This window comes from Arachis stenosperma, chromosome 4, assembly GCF_014773155.1.
Source record: "Arachis stenosperma cultivar V10309 chromosome 4, arast.V10309.gnm1.PFL2, whole genome shotgun sequence".
NCBI lineage: Eukaryota > Viridiplantae > Streptophyta > Magnoliopsida > Fabales > Fabaceae > Arachis > Arachis stenosperma.
In genome coordinates, this window is record NC_080380.1 from 12,426,131 (window position 1) to 12,445,146 (window position 19,016).

The following is a 19,016-nucleotide window of genomic DNA, read 5'->3' on the forward strand; positions in this document are numbered from 1 at the left end:
AATGTTATGAGATGTATTCATCATACAAATTACAAAGCATGTAATTAAAAATGTCAGCAAATTTGTGATGATGGATAAGGATGATGACTATAGATTAAAGAAGCGCACAGACACTATGTAACATGTATAATAGTCCCACAGTGGCACATCATTAGAGAGAAAACGAGGGTTGATATGAATGACAATCATCGGTATAAGGGCTCGTATATCTGCATCCTTGAGACCAGAGCGTGATTAATAGTGTAACGATTAGTTCTTGTATTAACACAATTATCCAAAAATACATGTAATTATTGATATTGATTATTAGATATGACTCAGAGAAAAGGGAGTGCCATTTTATGAAACGACTATGCCATACAAGAGTCAAAATGAGTGTGTTTTTTAACCACTTTGTTTAACTGGGATAAGCTCCAATGAACAAACTATGCACACAGGGTATGAATAAATAAAATGTCGTGGATCTGGATGAGAATTAAAACTGAAAACTAATCAAAGTTTAACTCGATAGCATTTAGCTAGTTTAATCTTCTTGCTCATAATGTAAACTGCCAATTTCCTTGACCACAATTTATGCTTGTTTATCCTGTGTCATAAACTCTTTTGACTTGTTCTTCACACAAGGTTTTGCTCATTCCAAGTAGCTTGCAGCCATTTGATGATTTGAAACTTGCATTAATATATATCCCTTTACTCAAGTTGAGCTATGTACAAATGACAGATCAGGTTTAATAACAAGAAGCACTTTGGAAGAGCTAAAGAGGCAACATAACTTACCAATGCTGTTCCCTAACCATACTTCTCTGTGCCCAAGTCATATGAGACTTGAGAACTAAACACATTTACATATCAGACATAGTGTTAGAGAGAAGCATCAGCAGGGTTCAACACACATTTTTAATTTGGGCATGCATTTTAATCAGGCAACAAACAGCAGATTACGGAGAAACAAAATCTTGCCTTGCCTGTATTTAATGTGGTTAAATTTTAAGATTTTTTGAATTTCGAAAGGGTAAGCTTAGTCTTACATCGTGAGCATTCAGAAAACAGACGCAGGTTTTATAGCTAAACACACTATTGATAGGCCACGACCTTACTTGAACAGGATCTGTTCTATAGGTTCGTACATCTGTATCCTTGAGTTCAAAGGAGACAGGAACCAAAGTCTGGTGGTGGTGGATGAACAATGACTGGGAGATCAGAGCGTGATTAATAGTTCAGCTGACATGCAGTTGAACGGTGGAGGATCGTACATACTGCCATGGAAATTTTGCGATGAAAACCAAAGAAAGAGAACGGGAACACCTCGCTTTATGGAAAATGAAGGAGGGGATACAACTAGTTGTGTGGTTTCTGTGTTCATTTCGGTGGTTCTGCCTTGTTGGTGGTTGCATGCATAGCCATTTCAGGTTATCCTTCTTTTATTCCTACTGCTCTCAATTTTTTATGAATGAACAAGACAAATTAGTAACTAGTAAATAGAATGAAAAGGCTATAATCAATAGAAATTATCTTCTAACAACCAACATAAGCAACTTCAAATTATCCTATAAATATAATCAAATCTAAAATTTTTCACATAATAAAATAATTAATTATTTACGATTATACACCACTATCAATGTGTCTCATCTTTGATGGAATATGAAGCAGTGGCCAGCTAGCAATGGACCAGATAGATGTGAACATATGAACATCAATGTGGCAACAAAACTATCAGCAGATTTTCATCACAATCCTTCAACTATGTGCCACCCATTTATTATTATTGTTTGTATTAATTAATTATTTTCTAAATCAGATGATGGAAAATGCAGAGCACAACACAAACAAGTAAAGTACTTCAGCAGTTACAGGCTTACAGCCACATAAGACAATTGTCATTTTCTTTCCATAGCTATCCTTTTATTGTTATTAACTTATTATTGTTCCTCTTTTTTTTTTTTGGTGTTTGGGTCAACCATATCTTCTTGAACAATCCTACATAAAAAAAAAAAACTCTTAAAAAAAATCCTTTACTTTTCCTTTTTAGTCCTCCTTCCTCCAATATGAAAAAGTGGAAATGGATATTAAAATACTGAATAAAAAAAGAAGACAGAGACAAGTTCAAGTGCACAACTTTGGGTAGTTGGAGCCACAATACTACAATAGGAAGAAAAGAAAAATAATTCTTAACTTTATTATTTCGAAAGAAAAAATTCTTTTTATAATTAAAAAAGTTTTAATTAATTATTAATTATTGAAGTAATTACTTTAATATTTTTATTAATAAACATTTAAATAACATGAAAAACATATTTTAATGGTAATAAAATATGTTAACATTCTTTTAATTTAGACAAATTTTAATGAATTAAATAGTTGCAATAATCTTTATAACTAATAATATAATAAATAAATTGAATCAATCTTTATAGCTAGCCACTGCTTCATATTCCATCAAAGATGCTTCGTATTTTCATTTAGGGCTGGCAATATATATCCTATTCGTGGATATCTAATCCGGACCAATTCGTTTGGATAAGATTGTCTATTTTATAGGGTAGAATGTAAATTTGTCTGCGGATAGGGTAGGGTACAGGTTTAGGGTATACCCTATCCTACCCGCATCCCTAATATATTATATAATATATATGTAAAAGTTATGTATATAACGAAGAAAGTGAGTCTTGTACTCATAATCTTTCTCTTATAAAAATTTGAAATAATTACTAAGTTAGTTGATGATCATATTATTTGTAATTTTATGTTGGATTTTTTTTAGATTTTATTATTTTTAATTTTAATTTGAACTTAGTTTTTTTAGATTTTATTGTTTTTAATTTTATGTATGAAATTTGGAATGGTTAAATTTTATATTTATTTGATTTTTTTTTTGTTTCTGCAGGTAGGGTCGGGTAGAGTAGGGTTTAAAACTTTAGGGTGCAGGTAGGGTTAGGGTTAAGAGATTCTCAACCTGCGGATAAGATAGGATAGAGTTTTAAAAAAAGTTTTCAACCAGTAGGTAGGGTTAGGGTAGAGTCTAAACCCTATTCTACCCTACCCATTGCCCAGCCCTAAATCCATTGGATTCAAATTACATGCAAATGGAGTTCACGTATAAATCGAAGCTAATGGCTTCGAATTAAATCACCATACTAAATCGAAACAAAGAGATTTGATTTATATTTGCTACTAAAACAAATCCATTCAATTCGATTTATACACGTAAATAGCTGCCAATGGTAAATCGAAGAAAATTGAATACAGTTGTTTCGATTTATGGTCATTTCTAATTCGAAATTTATTGTTTCGATTTATGGCCTTTCTCGGGTTGCATGTAATTCAAATCTACTTAATTCGATTTAGTACTATTTTCTGTAAATCAAATTTATTAAATTCGATTTATATAAAAATGTGTCTTGGAACATTCACGAAAAAAAATTTATTTTGAGAAATTTGAGTAATTTTGAGTTACACTTGATTTATTTCAGTAATTTATCCTAAGAACAAATAAAAGTTAAGCTAAATTCAAAAAGTGCATATATGGTAACAAAAAATTTTAATTAGATGGAAAAGTGATCAATTTGTCCTTCAAATGAAAAGAGCAGTAAGATTCATCATCATTATCAAAACAAAAATTTTAGGAGGGCTAACAATTTTTAGTAATTTTGGTTATCATTTGATTAATATATACAAATACTAAATTATCTTCAACAAATAAATTTTATTAATTCATTATTTTATTAATTATTTTGTTACTGGTGGTTTGAAGCTCGGGGTGGGGACGAATGTCATAAACTCTGTCAAGCGTACAGCTGTCTCAAAACTTGCTCCTTGCAAAATTTTTTTCCTCTTAGATTGCAGCTTGTCAGGCCTTGTGACCTGTTGTGAAGGTGGAGGTAGGTCTGATGGAGGGACCTAGTGAAATTGTTAACAGAATTAATGACCAATACAACCCAATAAAAATCAATCAATATATTATCAAATAATATCAATCAATTGGATCTACCCTAAATTTACTCATGTATTATAAACCAATACAAACCAGTTAACAGTTAATCAAATATTAGAAACCAATCACTACCTGTTCCTGATTTTCTGGCTGTGAGTAAGTGGGTTGAGTGAGTACAATCTCTGAAGCATTTGCATCATCAACAGCTTGCCCTGGTGCTACTGGAGCATTTTCATTAATCTCAGCAGCTTGGGTGTTAGTAGTAGCAGCATTTCTTGGATCTGTAGTCTCTCCAGCCTTAGAACCTTTTTCTTTTGCAACAACAGCCGTTGCGCGCATTAACAAGGACACTAGCAAGATCATCAGCTTTTCTATGAGCGCAACTTCTCTTTGTATGCCCTCTCGTACTACAGTGAGTACATGTGAATTATTTGTATTTCCTCTTCAACTTGGTTTCAGTTTTTGACTTCTTAACACTAGATGGCTCTTCATCAGTATCCTTCTGCCTTTTTTGGGTTATCAGCCCTGACTTTCGCTTCATTTTAGGTGCATGAGGCCTATTTTGTTCACTTCTCTCCCAAAGATCTTGTCCTGGTATTGGATTGAGAGAGTGCTTATAGGTATCTCTATAGGCTTCTATGATCAGCCAATGATGACAAAAATCCTCAGGATTTCGATTTATCTTGGAGATGGCTGCACATGCATGGACACATGGCATGCCTACGAAGACAGATGTTATGAAACATTATCCAACAATCTATTTAAATAGAGACTAATCACCAGAGACAAATAAAATAGTTAAACACATATATAACAACACTTAAATGAATTCAAACCAGTCACTATCTAATCTAAACTATGTTTAATCAAATGATACAAATAAATAGAAATAAGCAATTATTGGCTACCTCAGTACCTGTTATTTGCCAAAACCTGCAGGTGCATATGCTCTTTTCCAAGTCAATAGCCATATTGGTAGGCCAACCGTGGATCTCAAATCTTTGATATTCTTCATCTCCACTCCAAATCGGTGTCCATTTTTGAGATTCTTTCCGGATTTTCTGCAATCAACAATATTTGAATACAATTACAACTTTGCTAATCAAAGTAAATTCAACTCTGGCTCAGGTATCAAACTATTATGCCATACAACACTACCCAATATTGCCAATACTTTACAGAATATAATGAAACAAGTACAATTCCTTTTACTTTATGAATGGCCAGAGTGAATAAGGACTAAAAGACCAGGGATCTTTAACAACAACAACAACAACAATAATAATAAAAACATGGAAACCTTCAACAAAACATACCGGCTTGATCTGCGTTTTAGTTATTGTTAAAACCAATGAACATTATTTTCAATCTTCAAGTAAAAAAGCAAATAAGAGAAACTCATTGTCCTATCTAAAAAAAAGAAAAGAAAATAAAAGGGCAAAGATTTTTCACAACTGATTGCCAAAATAGAACAAAGAAGTTAAAATCTTCACACAATCAATTACATAACTAACAGTCACAAGTATCTAAAATACCTCAACACGAAGGATTATGCTTTTTACAAGGATAATTAATGGCAGAGTAATTCAGACGCCAGAAGCAAAAAAAATCCATTTCATTTTCCATTTAACAATTTATTTGCTGAACCACTTAATGCAATAATCTGCACAATAATTATGAATGGAACAACAATATAATGTTCACATCTTAACAAGAACAAGTAATTTGCAATGAATCTCGTAAAAACTTATTAAGGAAGTACGAAAAAGTAAACTATCACATGCATTATCGAAAACATTAAGCACTTAAAAAGATGCCTTTTTTTTCTTTTTAACGAGTGAAGAAGCGGAAGATTGATGGTTTAGAAGTTATAGTAAACTCTCGTTGTAAGTATAATTACTAAACCAAGCAATCAACCTTTTTTACAAAAGTTTTGGTTGTCACAAGTAACAAACCCCTTTAAAATTGATAACCGAGTATTTAAACCTCGGGTCGTCTTTTCAAGGAATTGCAGGGAGGTATGTTCTTATTATTGGTTATGAATCTTGTAAATTGGGGGTTTTGAAAGTAAGGAAGAAGTATGTTGAATGATAAGTAAAATAAAATAATAATAATAAAATCTCTTGACAAGGTATAAGAACTGGAAGTCCTATCCTTATCAATTGTGATGAGAATTAGATTTTAATCCCACTTAGTTAACCTTTACTAAACAAAGGAAGGTCAAGTGGACTAATTAATTTGATACCTAAAGTCCTAGTCTTTCCTTTGGAAAGGCTAGAGTTATTGGAACTCAAATTAATTAGCAACTCCCAATTTCAACCACTGCTTTATTTGACAGCTCAAGCGTCACCAATTACTCAACCAAGCCAAAAGAGAAAAATTCAAATTATTTATGTTATAAATAAAAGAAACAAATCATAGATCTGAAAATACCTCAAATTATATTAAATATAAAATCAATCTAAACATAAAGAGTTCATAAACTAAATTGATAAAATAAATAAAAAGAACATTGAACCTGTGATGAAGAAGATGAAATCCTACTCCTAATAGAAATCCTAATCCTAATCCTAAGAGAGAGGAGAGAGCCTCTCTCTCTAGAAAACTACATCTAATCCTAAAATTATGAATTATGAGAGCATATTGATGAATGGATGCATTCCCTCACTTTATAGCCTCTAATCTGTCTTTTCCGGGCAAAAAACTGGGTCAAAAACAGCCCAGAAATTGCCCCTGCGATTTCTGTTACGTTCAGGTTGCGGGCAAGTGACGCGGAGGCGTCGTCCACACGTCCGTGCGGATTGAAGTTCGCAGATGCGACGCGGACGCGTCATTCACGCGTTCGCGTCGCCTAACTTCGAGACAGCTATTGCAAATTATATATCAAATCGAAGCCCCGAATGTTAGCTTTACAACGCAACTAAAACCGCGTCGTTTGGACCTCTGTAGCTAAAGTTATAGCCGTTTGAGTGCGAAGATGTCAGGCTGGACAGCTTAGCAGTTTCTCCAACTTCTTGTATTCCTTCCACTTTTGCATGCTTCCTTTCCATCCTCTGAGCCATTCCTGCCCTGTAATCTCTGAAATCACTTAACACACATATCAAGACATCAAATGGTAATAAGAAAGGATTAATATTAGCGAATATAAGTCCAAAGAAACATGTTTTCAATCATAGCACAAAATCAGGAAGGAAAACGTAAAACCATGCAAATACTATGAATAAGTGGGTAAAGAGTTGATAAAATCCACTCAATTAAGCACAAGATAAACCATAAAATAGTGGTTTATCAACCTCCCCACACTTAAACAATAGCATGTCCTCATGCTAAGTTCAAGAGAACTAAAAGAGTGAAGAGGAATGGTACAATGTATGAAATGCAACTTATGTATATGAATGCAACTACATGCAAAAATGTTTCTACCTACTTGGTTAAAAGTAAATAAGTTCTTCAAGACAAAAGTAATTCAAATTCCACTAATTCAAATCGTACAATAAAAGACAAGTAACTTGTAAGAAGATAGCTCATGAAAGCAGGGAACATAGAATCAAGCATTGAACCCTCACTGGTAGTGTATATCACTCTAATCTCTCAAGTGTATAGGGTTAATCACTCTACTCTTCTCTAATCATACTTTCTAAACCTTGTTCTTCATCTAACCAATCAACAAATATTTAGCATACCAATGCAAACATCATGAGGTCTTTTCAGGGTTGTAATGGGGCTGAGGTAAAGGTAAGGGTATATATAAGGCTAAGTGAGCTAGTGAAGTGAATCCTTGAGTAGTCTAAGATCTCACCTAACATATACATACTCTATAAAAATTTTAAAATTATACTTAGCTTCCCATAATTTTTCCAACTTTTGTATTACATGCTCATGTATCAAATTTATTTTTGAATTTTGTCCCATGTGCATTGATTCTTTTTATTTTGCATTTGGGGTAATATTATTTTTCTTCTCTTTTCTTTTCTTCTTTTTTTTTTGTATCCCCTTATTTAATTACTTAATATTTTTTTTTGTATCCCCTTATGTATTCAATTTTCTTCGATTTACCATTGGCAGCTATTTACGTGTATAAATCGAATTGAATGGATTTGTTTTAGTAGCAAATATAAATCAAATCTCTTTGTTTCGATTTAGTATGGTGATTTAATTCGAAGCCATTAGCTTCGATTTATACGTGAACTCCATTTGCATGTAATTTGAATCCAATGGATTTAGGGCTGGGCAATGGGTAGGGTAGAATAGGGTTTAGACTCTACCCTAACCCTACTTGCTGGTTGAAAACTTTTTTAAAACTCTATCCTATCTTATCCGCAGGTTGAGAATCTCTTAACCCTAACCCTACCTGCACCCTAAAGTTTTAAACCCTACTCTACCCGACCCTACCCGCAGAAACAAAAAAAAAATCAAATAAATATAAAATTTAACCATTCCAAATTTCATACATAAAATTAAAAACAATAAAATCTAAAAAAACTAAGTTCAAATTAAAATTAAAAATAATAAAATCTAAAAAAAATCCAACATAAAATTACAAATAATATGATCATCAACTAACTTAGTAATTATTTCAAATTTTTATAAGAGAAAGATTGTGAGTACAAGACTCACTTTCTTCGTTATATACATAACTTTTACATATATATTATATAATATATTAGGGATGCGGGTAGGATAGGGTATACCCTAAACCTGTACCGTACCCTATCCGCAGACAAATTTACATTCTACCCTATAAAATAGACAATCTTATCCAAACGAATTGGTCCGGATTAGATATCCACGAATAGGGTATATATTGCCAGCCCTAAATGAAAATACGAAGCATCTTTGATGGAATATGAAGCAGTGGCTAGCTATAAAGATTGATTCAATTTATTTATTATATTATTAGTTATAAAGATTATTGCAACTATTTAATTCATTAAAATTTGTCTAAATTAAAAGAATGTTAACATATTTTATTACCATTAAAATATGTTTTTCATGTTATTTAAATGTTTATTAATAAAAATATTAAAGTAATTACTTCAATAATTAATAATTAATTAAAACTTTTTTAATTATAAAAAGAATTTTTTCTTTCGAAATAATAAAGTTAAGAATTATTTTTCTTTTCTTCCTATTGTAGTATTGTGGCTCCAACTACCCAAAGTTGTGCACTTGAACTTGTCTCTGTCTTCTTTTTTTATTCAGTATTTTAATATCCATTTCCACTTTTTCATATTGGAGGAAGGAGGACTAAAAAGGAAAAGTAAAGGATTTTTTTTAAGAGTTTTTTTTTTATGTAGGATTGTTCAAGAAGATAAAGAGTTCATAAACTAAATTGATATTAAATATAAAATCAATCTAAACATAAAGAGTTCATAAACTAAATTGATAAAATAAATAAAAAGAACATTGAACCTATGATGAAGAAGATGAAATCCTACTCCTAATAGAAATCCTAATCCTAATCCTAAGAGAGAGGAGAGAGCCTCTCTCTCTAGAAAACTACATCTAATCCTAAAATTATGAATTATGAGAGCATATTGATGAATGGATGCATTCCCTCACTTTATAGCCTCTAATCTGTCTTTTCCGGGCAAAAAACTGGGTCAAAAACAGCCCAGAAATTGCCCCTGCGATTTCTGTTACGTTCAGGTTGCGGGCAAGTGACGCGGAGGCGTCGTCCACACGTCCGTGCGGATTGAAGTTCGCAGATGCGACGCGGACGCGTCATTCACGCGTTCGCGTCGCCTAACTTCGAGACAGCTATTGCAAATTATATATCAAATCGAAGCCCCGAATGTTAGCTTTACAACGCAACTAAAACCGCGTCGTTTGGACCTCTGTAGCTAAAGTTATAGCCGTTTGAGTGCGAAGAGGTCAGGCTGGACAGCTTAGCAGTTTCTCCAACTTCTTGTATTCCTTCCACTTTTGCATACTTCCTTTCCATCCTCTGAGCCATTCCTGCCCTGTAATCTCTGAAATCACTTAACACACATATCAAGACATCAAATGGTAATAAGAAAGGATTAATATTAGCGAATATAAGTCCAAAGAAACATGTTTTCAATCATAGCACAAAATCAGGAAGGAAAACGTAAAACCATGCAAATACTATGAATAAGTGGGTAAAGAGTTGATAAAATCCACTCAATTAAGCACAAGATAAACCATAAAATAGTGGTTTATCAACCTCCCCACACTTAAACAATAGCATGTCCTCATGCTAAGTTCAAGAGAACTAAAAGAGTGAAGAGGAATGGTACAATGTATGAAATGCAACTTATGTATATGAATGCAACTACATGCAAAAATGTTTCTACCTACTTGGTTAAAAGTAAATAAGTTCTTCAAGACAAAAGTAATTCAAATTCCACTAATTCAAATCGTACAATAAAAGACAAGTAACTTGTAAGAAGATAGCTCATGAAAGCAGGGAACATAGAATCAAGCATTGAACCCTCACTGGTAGTGTATATCACTCTAATCTCTCAAGTGTATAGGGTTAATCACTCTACTCTTCTCTAATCATACTTTCTAAACCTTGTTCTTCATCTAACCAATCAACAAATATTTAGCATACCAATGCAAACATCATGAGGTCTTTTCAGGGTTGTAATGGGGCTGAGGTAAAGGTAAGGGTATATATAAGGCTAAGTGAGCTAGTGAAGTGAATCCTTGAGTAGTCTAAGATCTCACCTAACATATACATACTCTATAAAAATTTTAAAATTATACTTAGCTTCCCATAATTTTTCCAACTTTTGTATTACATGCTCATGTATCAAATTTATTTTTGAATTTTGTCCCATGTGCATTGATTCTTTTTATTTTGCATTTGGGGTAATATTATTTTTCTTCTCTTTTCTTTTCTTCTTTTTTTTTGTATCCCCTTATTTAATTACTTAATATTTTTTTTTTCAATGCACATGGTAATTTAATTATTTTGATTTCACATGAGCATGCTTCCCAAATTTTCAAATAACTTATTCAATTTAATTCCCTATTTTTTCATATCATCCCATGTTCCCATAAAATTTTCCACACTTAAATTATACACAATATCTATCTTAAGCTAACCAAGGATTCAACTTGAAATTTTTATTTTGTTTTTCTGCTTAAGGTTAGTAATGAAGTTATGAACAGAATAAATGGGAATAAAAAGGCTCAAGGTGGCTAACAAGGGTGATGTAAAGGATAGGCTTATTTGGGATAAGTGAGCTAAAATCAAATAATGGCCTCAATCATATGCAAACATGTAAATATACTAAATAATGGACATATAGAATGGAACAAAGCAAAGATTGCAATTATAGAGAAGGAAACACACAAGAATAGAAATTTATGGTTAAATAATGTAACCATGTAAATAAGCTCAAATCTCACGGGTTGTGTGTTCTTTGGCTAAAAAAAAATCATGTTCCAAATACAATTTCAAATAAATTTACACATAAAAAATTTTAATTTTTAATTTAAATTAGTGAAAATTTTCAAAAATAGGGTACTAGAAAGAAACTTATTATTTTTCAACCAAGTAGTACTTAAATGCATAAAATCAAACAAACATGCAATTAAACATGCAAATGCAATAATGAACAAACAAGGAAAATAAAACAATGGTGTTGAGACAAGAAAGTACTAACACATGGAGATCGGTATCGACCTCTCCACACTTAAAGATTGCACCGTCCTCGGTGCATGCTAAGATGTGCAAGTGAACGGGTTGCTTCAACTGATGCTTTTCTCCAAGGATAGTGCAGATGAACTTGTTTGTCTCCCCATGTAAACGTCTTCCGGTTCCCTTCCGGGTGGCCATCCTGAAAGAAAAAAAAAAGAAAAGTAAAGTAACCCAAAAATAAAGATAAGAAAATAAATGAAGTATGGTTGGGTTAATGCCAAATGATAAAGGTCTCATTTACATGGAAGCTTCAACATGTACGTGAGAAAACAATAGAAGCACATGGCATACTAGTGGTGCAAAATATGCAACAATGGGAAAGAGAGTGTGGGTAATGGAAGTATCAGTACAAGCTCATGTCAATGCAAATGGAGTGCAAGTATCATAAAAGATTGGCATTAGCAGATAATTAATATCATCCCATAGTGTAAAACAAGTTACCAAAATAAATTCAAGAAAAGATACAACAGTTGAATAAGAAAATTTTTTTAATACCAAATGGAAAAATAAAAAATTCAGAAAAGAAAATAAAATATGCACAAAATTAAAATGCAATGAATGAAATATGCAAATAAATTAAGTAAAATAAAATGAAAGATAAGAAGAATGAGAAGTGAAAGAAATAAAGTAAGAAAGAAAAGATAGAAGAAATTAGGATTGGGGAAGAAAAGATAAGATATTTGGCTGATCTGGAGAAGCTGTGCGTCGCTTTTGACGCGGACGCGTGGGTCACGCATTCGCGCGGATAGCACTTCTCTGAAATGACGCGGACGCGTCATCCACGCGGTCGCGTGGATCGATCTGTGCCACTAGCGCGAGGGCAGCCTCGCGGTCGCGCAACTCTCTGTTTGAAGCTCATATTGCCAAATATCTGGGGTGACGCGATCGCGTGCATGCCCTTATTTCCAATATGACGCGGACGCGCGTGGCACGCGTTCGCGTGTGGCACGCGTTCGCGTGGGAGGGCTTGGGCTTTTAGCACGAGTCCAGCCCCATTCCAGCACAACTTTCGGCCATGCACCTTTTTGACGTCGATTTTCAAGTCACGCTTCCGCGTGACTGACGCGGACGCGGTCGCGTGGGGTCAAATTATGCTAAAGGCGCGCCTCCAGCCACGCTCTCGCGTGACTTTCTGTTCGATTTCTTTTCTTCCCAATGCACTTGTGACGCGGATGCGTCAACGACGCTGCCGCGTCGTGTGCGATTTTTTTTTTAATAATGCAGTATGCAGAATGCAATGCTAATATGAATGTTATGTATGATTCCAGGTCCAATAAAATAAAATAAAGCTCAAAAACAAATAAAACTAAATAAAAATGAAAAAGGAACGATCATACCATGGTGGGTTGTCTCCCACCTAGCACTAGGGGTGTCAAGCGCGGAAGCCCGCCCCGCCCCGCCTATTCAGGCGGTCCCAAAATCCTAGCCCGCCCCGCCTAATGGCGAGCTGGCGGGTTAGCCCGCCTAATTTTTTTTTTTAATAAGAACATATCTAATATCTTCTATTTAAATCAATATAAATCGGGTTAAGCCTGCCTAATTAATTGTTTTTTTTATAAGAACATATCTAATATCTTCTATTTAAATCAATATAAATACAAATATTAAATATAAATAGTCTTCAAAGTATATAAATAGTCTTCAAAGTAAATAAACATAATCCAATTATCCAAAATACTCAAGTCATGGTTATAAATAGTCCCATAGACAAAATAAATATATAATCCAAAGTCCAAAAATATAATTATAAATAGTCTTCAAAGTAAATTAAACTTAATTCAATACACTTAATTTTCATCTTCATCTTCATATAAGTCAATAACATCATTGGAACCAACTCCTGAAGAATAGCCTTCTCCTTTTGCAATATCTTCCTGATCTTTATCTTCCTCTAGAAAAAAGTAAATAAATATATTAGCAAAATAGTACATAATAATGTTCAAAATCACTCAAGTATGTATGTCATAAATATAATATACCAAAATCATTATATCCACGTATCCAATTTCTGGTGCAAATCACCGTTTCAACATTATCTGACAACAAACGACTTCTATACTTATTCAAAATATGAGAACCCATGCTAAATGCAGATTCTGAAGCCACGGTAGTAATAGGAATGCTCAACAAATCTCGTGCCATTAGTGATAGTGTTGGAAAACGATGATGGTTGTCTTTCCACCATTACAAAACATCAATGATTGCATCATTGCAAAATAATGTTGCCTCACTCAAATAAATATCCAGTTGGTTCTTTCCACTTTTCACTTCAGCTTCTTGATTACGGGACATCAAATCCTTTGCATTACAAACAATATATGAATCAAAAACCATGAAAAATAAAAAATACATATAATCAAGTAGATAAAAATACTTACACCAACAATTTTAATAAGCTAAGTTCCAATTGCAGAAGATATTGCTTGAGAAAAATTACTTGAAAGTTGGGAAGAACTCTCTAGAGTTGTAGAGGAATTTTGGTCATAAACCTCAAAAAGCTTGTATAACTTACTCTTCACATGCTCCACTTTGTCTTTAGCACTAATAGGATCAATCTCATTATAGCAATGAACTAAAGTGTTGAGTTTAAATCTAGGATCAAGAACTGCCCCAAATGCAAGAACAACACTGTATTCTTCCCAATATTTCTTGAACTTAATCATAATTTTTTTCCCATATTCCTTATAAGCACTTCATCATTCTTCAAACTATTCATTAAAATCAGCTGGATTTGCCAAACTTGTAAAAAATACAAGTTGGATGTTGGGTAAGAAGTTCCAGACATCAACTTGGTAGTTTCGTAAAATGGTAACAAGAAATCACATATCTTTTCAGTTCTTCTCCACTCATCTGATGAAGGACAATACTCCCTAAACCCAGCTTCTTTTACTTTATACATTTCAAAAGCTTTCTTATAAGGAATAGCACTTGCAAGCATTGCATAAAGTGAATTCCACGTAGTAGGAACATCTAAACATAATGCAGTCGTATACTCAAGTCCCTCAATATCTTCAAAACATTCTTTAAACTTAACCATTCGACTTTCAGATTTTCTTAGAAACTTAATACCCTCTCTAATCTTACACACTGCATCACCACATATTTTCATTCCATCTTGGACAATAAGATTTAAAATATGAGCAGAGCAATGAAATGAAAGAATTCACCACCACACAACAATGAACCATGCACATCCAAAGTACTTTTCAAGTGTTCAACACAAGTATCATTAGAAGAAGCATTATCCAAAGTAATGGAAAAAATCTTTTTATCAACTTTCCACTCAGTCAAAAGCGTAAAGATTTTAGAAGACAATTCAAATCCTGTGTGAGGAGGAGGCATATGACAAAAATTGAGAATTTTACTCTGTAATTTCCAGTTCTCATCAACAAAATGTGCAGTCAAACATATAAACCCCTCATTGGTACTGGAAGTCCAAAGATCATATGTTAAGCAAATTTTATTTGGAATGGAAACTAAAATTTTTTTAAGTTTCGCAGCTTCTCTCTTGTGGACTTTCACTATGTCAGCCTTAACCGTATTCCTAGAAGGAAGTTTCAAAGTTGGACTAATATATTTCACCCAATTTCTAAATCTCATATCATCAACCATATTAAAAGGCTTATCCCCAGCAACTACATACCCCGCAAACATATCTCTAGCCACTCCTGAATCAATCTTAAGTGAACCCATTTTAAGTTGCAATTCTGCTATAGTCTGACCAATATCTTCATGCTTAATTTGAGTACAACTATCAAGATGCCGTTTTATAGTAGAAGTGCCATATCGCTTACCTCCAGCTTTAAACACTTTCTTGCATCCTTTACACTCAGCACGTTCTACTCCATCCTTATCTGGACCGAGCTTTTTGAAAAAATTCCAAACATCAGAAGTTGCTGGTCTCAGCCTTTTCGAACTAGGTTCATCGACCTCGATCGGAGCAGCCTTAGAACCAACTCCAGTAGTAACAAGGTTACTCACAGTTTCAGAATTCATATTTTATGAAATAAAAGTAAATGTAAATTGTTTATATGAACTAGGATTTTCAACCATTAGCAAACCATACAAAAACCATAATCAGATTTAACCAGATTTAACCATAATCAGATTTAACCATACAAAAACCATAATCAGATTTAACCAAATATCAACCATAATCAAAAGTCAACCATTATGAAACAACACAAAAAACAGGAAACAATTTCTGAATCCGCATCAGATTGAAGTATTTAACCAAATATCAACCATTATCAACCATATTCAAAACTCAACCATTATCAAACAATACAAAAAATAAGAAACAATTTCTGAATCTGCATCAGATTTAACCAAATAGGCAAAACTCAACCATTATCAACCATCATCAAAACTCAACCATAATCAAAACTCAACCATTATGAAACAACACAAAAAAAGGAAACAATTTCTGAACCATATTCAAAACTCAACCATTATCAAACAACACAAAAAATAAGAAACAATTTCTGAATCTGCATCAGATTTAACCAAATAGGCAAAACTCAACCATTATCAACCATCATCAAAACTCAACCATAATCAGATTTAACCAAATATCAACCATAATCAAAACTCAACCAAATATCAACCCTAATTTACCTATGTCAAACAGCAGTCACAAAACACAAGAAACAACCCTAAATTGATGAATCTCAAACCCTAAGCCAGAAAACTTACCAGAGGAGACGAGGACCAGGACAGAGCCACAGAGGAGGCGAGGAGCAGCCGTGACGGAGAGCGAGACCAGCAGAATCAGAGGACAAGACCCAGGAGCCCAGGACTGGAACCAGCAGGCAGCAGCGACGACGGCCAGACGGAGCAGCAGCAGTGGCTATAAACCAGTAGGCCACGACGACCGAAGATTGATGGTGAGGAAACTGACTCCGACTCAGCGACCGTTAGGGGTGAGGACGGAACTCTAAAGTTTGAGCTGAGGTCGATGGACGATGGAAGTGAGAGACTGAGAGTGACGGTGAGGAGCTGAGGATGACCGAGTGAGAGACTGAGAATAACGGTGAGGAACTGAGGAACTAACGGTGACTCGGTGAGGAACGCAGGAACCGAGTGAGAGGCTGAGAGCCGTCGAGGAGACTGGAGAGTGGAGACGACTGAGTATTGACGACGACGAACTAAGGAGTGACTGAGTGAGGAAGCTGCAAATATGGAATTAGGGATTAGGTCTTGGCTCTTGGGGTTGGGGATTCATTAGGCCATTAGGGTTTCGGCCGTTTGGCTGGGGAAATGGGGAATGGGGATTGGGTCGGGTCGGGTAGGGGGTGGCCGGGTGGGTGGGTTCATGGGTTCTGGGTTTGGGTTCATCGGTAATGGGTTCAACATTTCGGCAAAAAAAAAAAGCATCAGCCTGCCGGGGAAGCCCGCCCCGCCCCGCCAAAGCTCGCCAAAGCCCACAGTTTAAACGGTTTGGGTTAGGCGGGCTTTTGTCTTTCGGCGGTCCCAAATTTTCAGTCCAACCCGCCTTTTTTGGCGGGTTACGCGGGCCGGCCCGACGGATTAAGGCCCGTTTGCCACCCCTACCTAGCACTTTTAGTTAAAGTCCTTAAGTTGGACATTTGGTGAGCTCCCTGTTATGGTGGCTTGTGCTTGAACTCATCCAGGAATCTCCACCAATGTTTGTATCTCCAGTAACCTCCGGGGTCCCAAACTAGGCGCAGAAAGCCTTCAAGTAAGTTAAAGCAAGTGACAAGGCCCCAGGAGTATTGATTGTTGGGATGAATTCCGGGGTCCCAAATCTTGCTTTTGCACCCATCTTCTTGTTGATCATTATGATTCCATCTGGGTAGCAAGATATCTGAATTCTCACTAAAGCGGCCAAACAACTTCCTAGACCAATTCAGTTGAGCTTTACACCAACCCTTGCATTTAAACTTTGAGTATGCAACCATATTGAACCTTGCATGACGACTCCAACTACTAACCATCTTCCTCTTATGCTTAATGCCACAAAGAGCTCTAAGCTGACCATCTGTTTCAAGTAAAGCATATTCAAGTGAGCTAATTAAGTTTAGAGATGAAAGATTTACTCACTTGAACGAAGGAATGGATGGTGATGGCTTTGGGGGAGAGGTCTCCAATAGCTTTGACAAGGTGATTTCCAGCTCAATTCTCTTGAACTCTTTAACAACTTCCACCTCTTTACAAGCTTCTTCAATATCAACCTCTTCTTCTTGGTAGCTTTCTTCCAATTTAATCTCTTCTTTATTGTTTACCAAGGGCATGAGAGGTTGTGCTTTTGCTTCTTGAATCTCCATCTCTTGATCAACCTCTTCTAAGTCCTTAACCATGACATGCCTTGGAGGTAGTACACCCTCCTCAACATCAAATGCAACCGTCTTGGAAGGAGGCTCTATGTCTTGACATTCCCATGGAGGTTCAGCATCTCCTAAGTCTTCAACCACTTCTTCTTCTTCAATAATTCCAGCTTCCTCCACTTGTTCCAGTACAAATTTATGCTCCTTACTGTCCATTGGAGTTTCTAGCATCTCCTTTATGCTACGCTCTTTTATTGATTCTCCACATGTAGCCATGGGAGCACTTTGAGTGTCCGAGTGTTGGGAAGCTAATCGACTTATCGCCTGATTTAGTCGATATAGAGTTGCATGAAATTGATCCGCTGCTTCCTTGAGATGATCCCTTGATTCTTCCTTCACTAATTCTTCAACCACTCCTTCGACTTCAAGGGTTTTTACTACCTTCACCTTTAGGGCCTCTTCTAGCTCCTTATGAAGTATGGATTCACGAAGATGATCCCTTCTCTCTTGTTCCATGTCAATAGCATCATTGGAATCACGTTGCTCCTGGATTGATAGATGTGGATGCTCTTCCATGGATGGTGGTGATGGGATGGAGAGATCATTCTGTGGTTGAAAAGGAAGTGCACTAGAGCTTGAGGGTTGATTGTTGAAGGTATTTGGCGGTCCGATTTGGGCGACGAGAGCTTGTATAGTAGAGTTTAGATCGGCAAGTGCTTTCTCCATGGAGGTTTGGGGTGGATAGGAGGGTTCATTTGTTGGGAGAAAGGGTTTGTGGTAGGAAGGTGGTTCATGAGAGTAATTGTGTTGGAATGGAGGTGCTTCTATGTATGGTTCATTCGGCTCGTAAAGTGGTTGGTGTGGTGGATATGGGTTAGGGTCATATGGAGGTGAATGGTGGTAGTTGGCTTGTGAGTGTGGTGGTCCAAAGTCATGTTGAGGAGAGGGTTTATAGGCATATGGTGGTGGTTGTTGATAGTCCATTGGAGGTGGTTGTTGCCAAGAGGGTTGATCAAATCCTTGTGCCTCCTCCCATCTTTGATTGTTCCAACCTTGATGCCTGTTCTCATTGTAATTTCTTCTTCCTGCAACATAATTGTAACCAGACTCATAGCGATGGTGG

General features: G+C 35.3%; 1 protein-coding gene and 1 pseudogene across 1 annotated transcript; one reads left to right on the forward strand and one right to left on the reverse strand.

Moving 5' to 3' along the window:
- The first annotated feature begins 1,087 nt into the window (after nucleotides 1-1,087).
- Nucleotides 1,088-1,323, forward strand: LOC130978496 (small nucleolar RNA U3; annotated as a pseudogene).
- Nucleotides 1,324-14,265: 12,942 nt separating this feature from the next.
- LOC130974616 (zinc finger BED domain-containing protein RICESLEEPER 2-like) lies at nucleotides 14,266-15,602 on the reverse strand. The gene is made up of 2 exons (XM_057899477.1): nucleotides 14,810-15,602; nucleotides 14,266-14,720 (listed from the first exon to the last, which is right to left on the reverse strand). The coding sequence occupies exons 1-2, from the start codon at nucleotides 15,600-15,602 to the stop codon at nucleotides 14,266-14,268; spliced, it is 1,248 nt and encodes a 415-aa protein (XP_057755460.1).
- Between the last annotated feature and the right edge of the window lie 3,414 nt (nucleotides 15,603-19,016).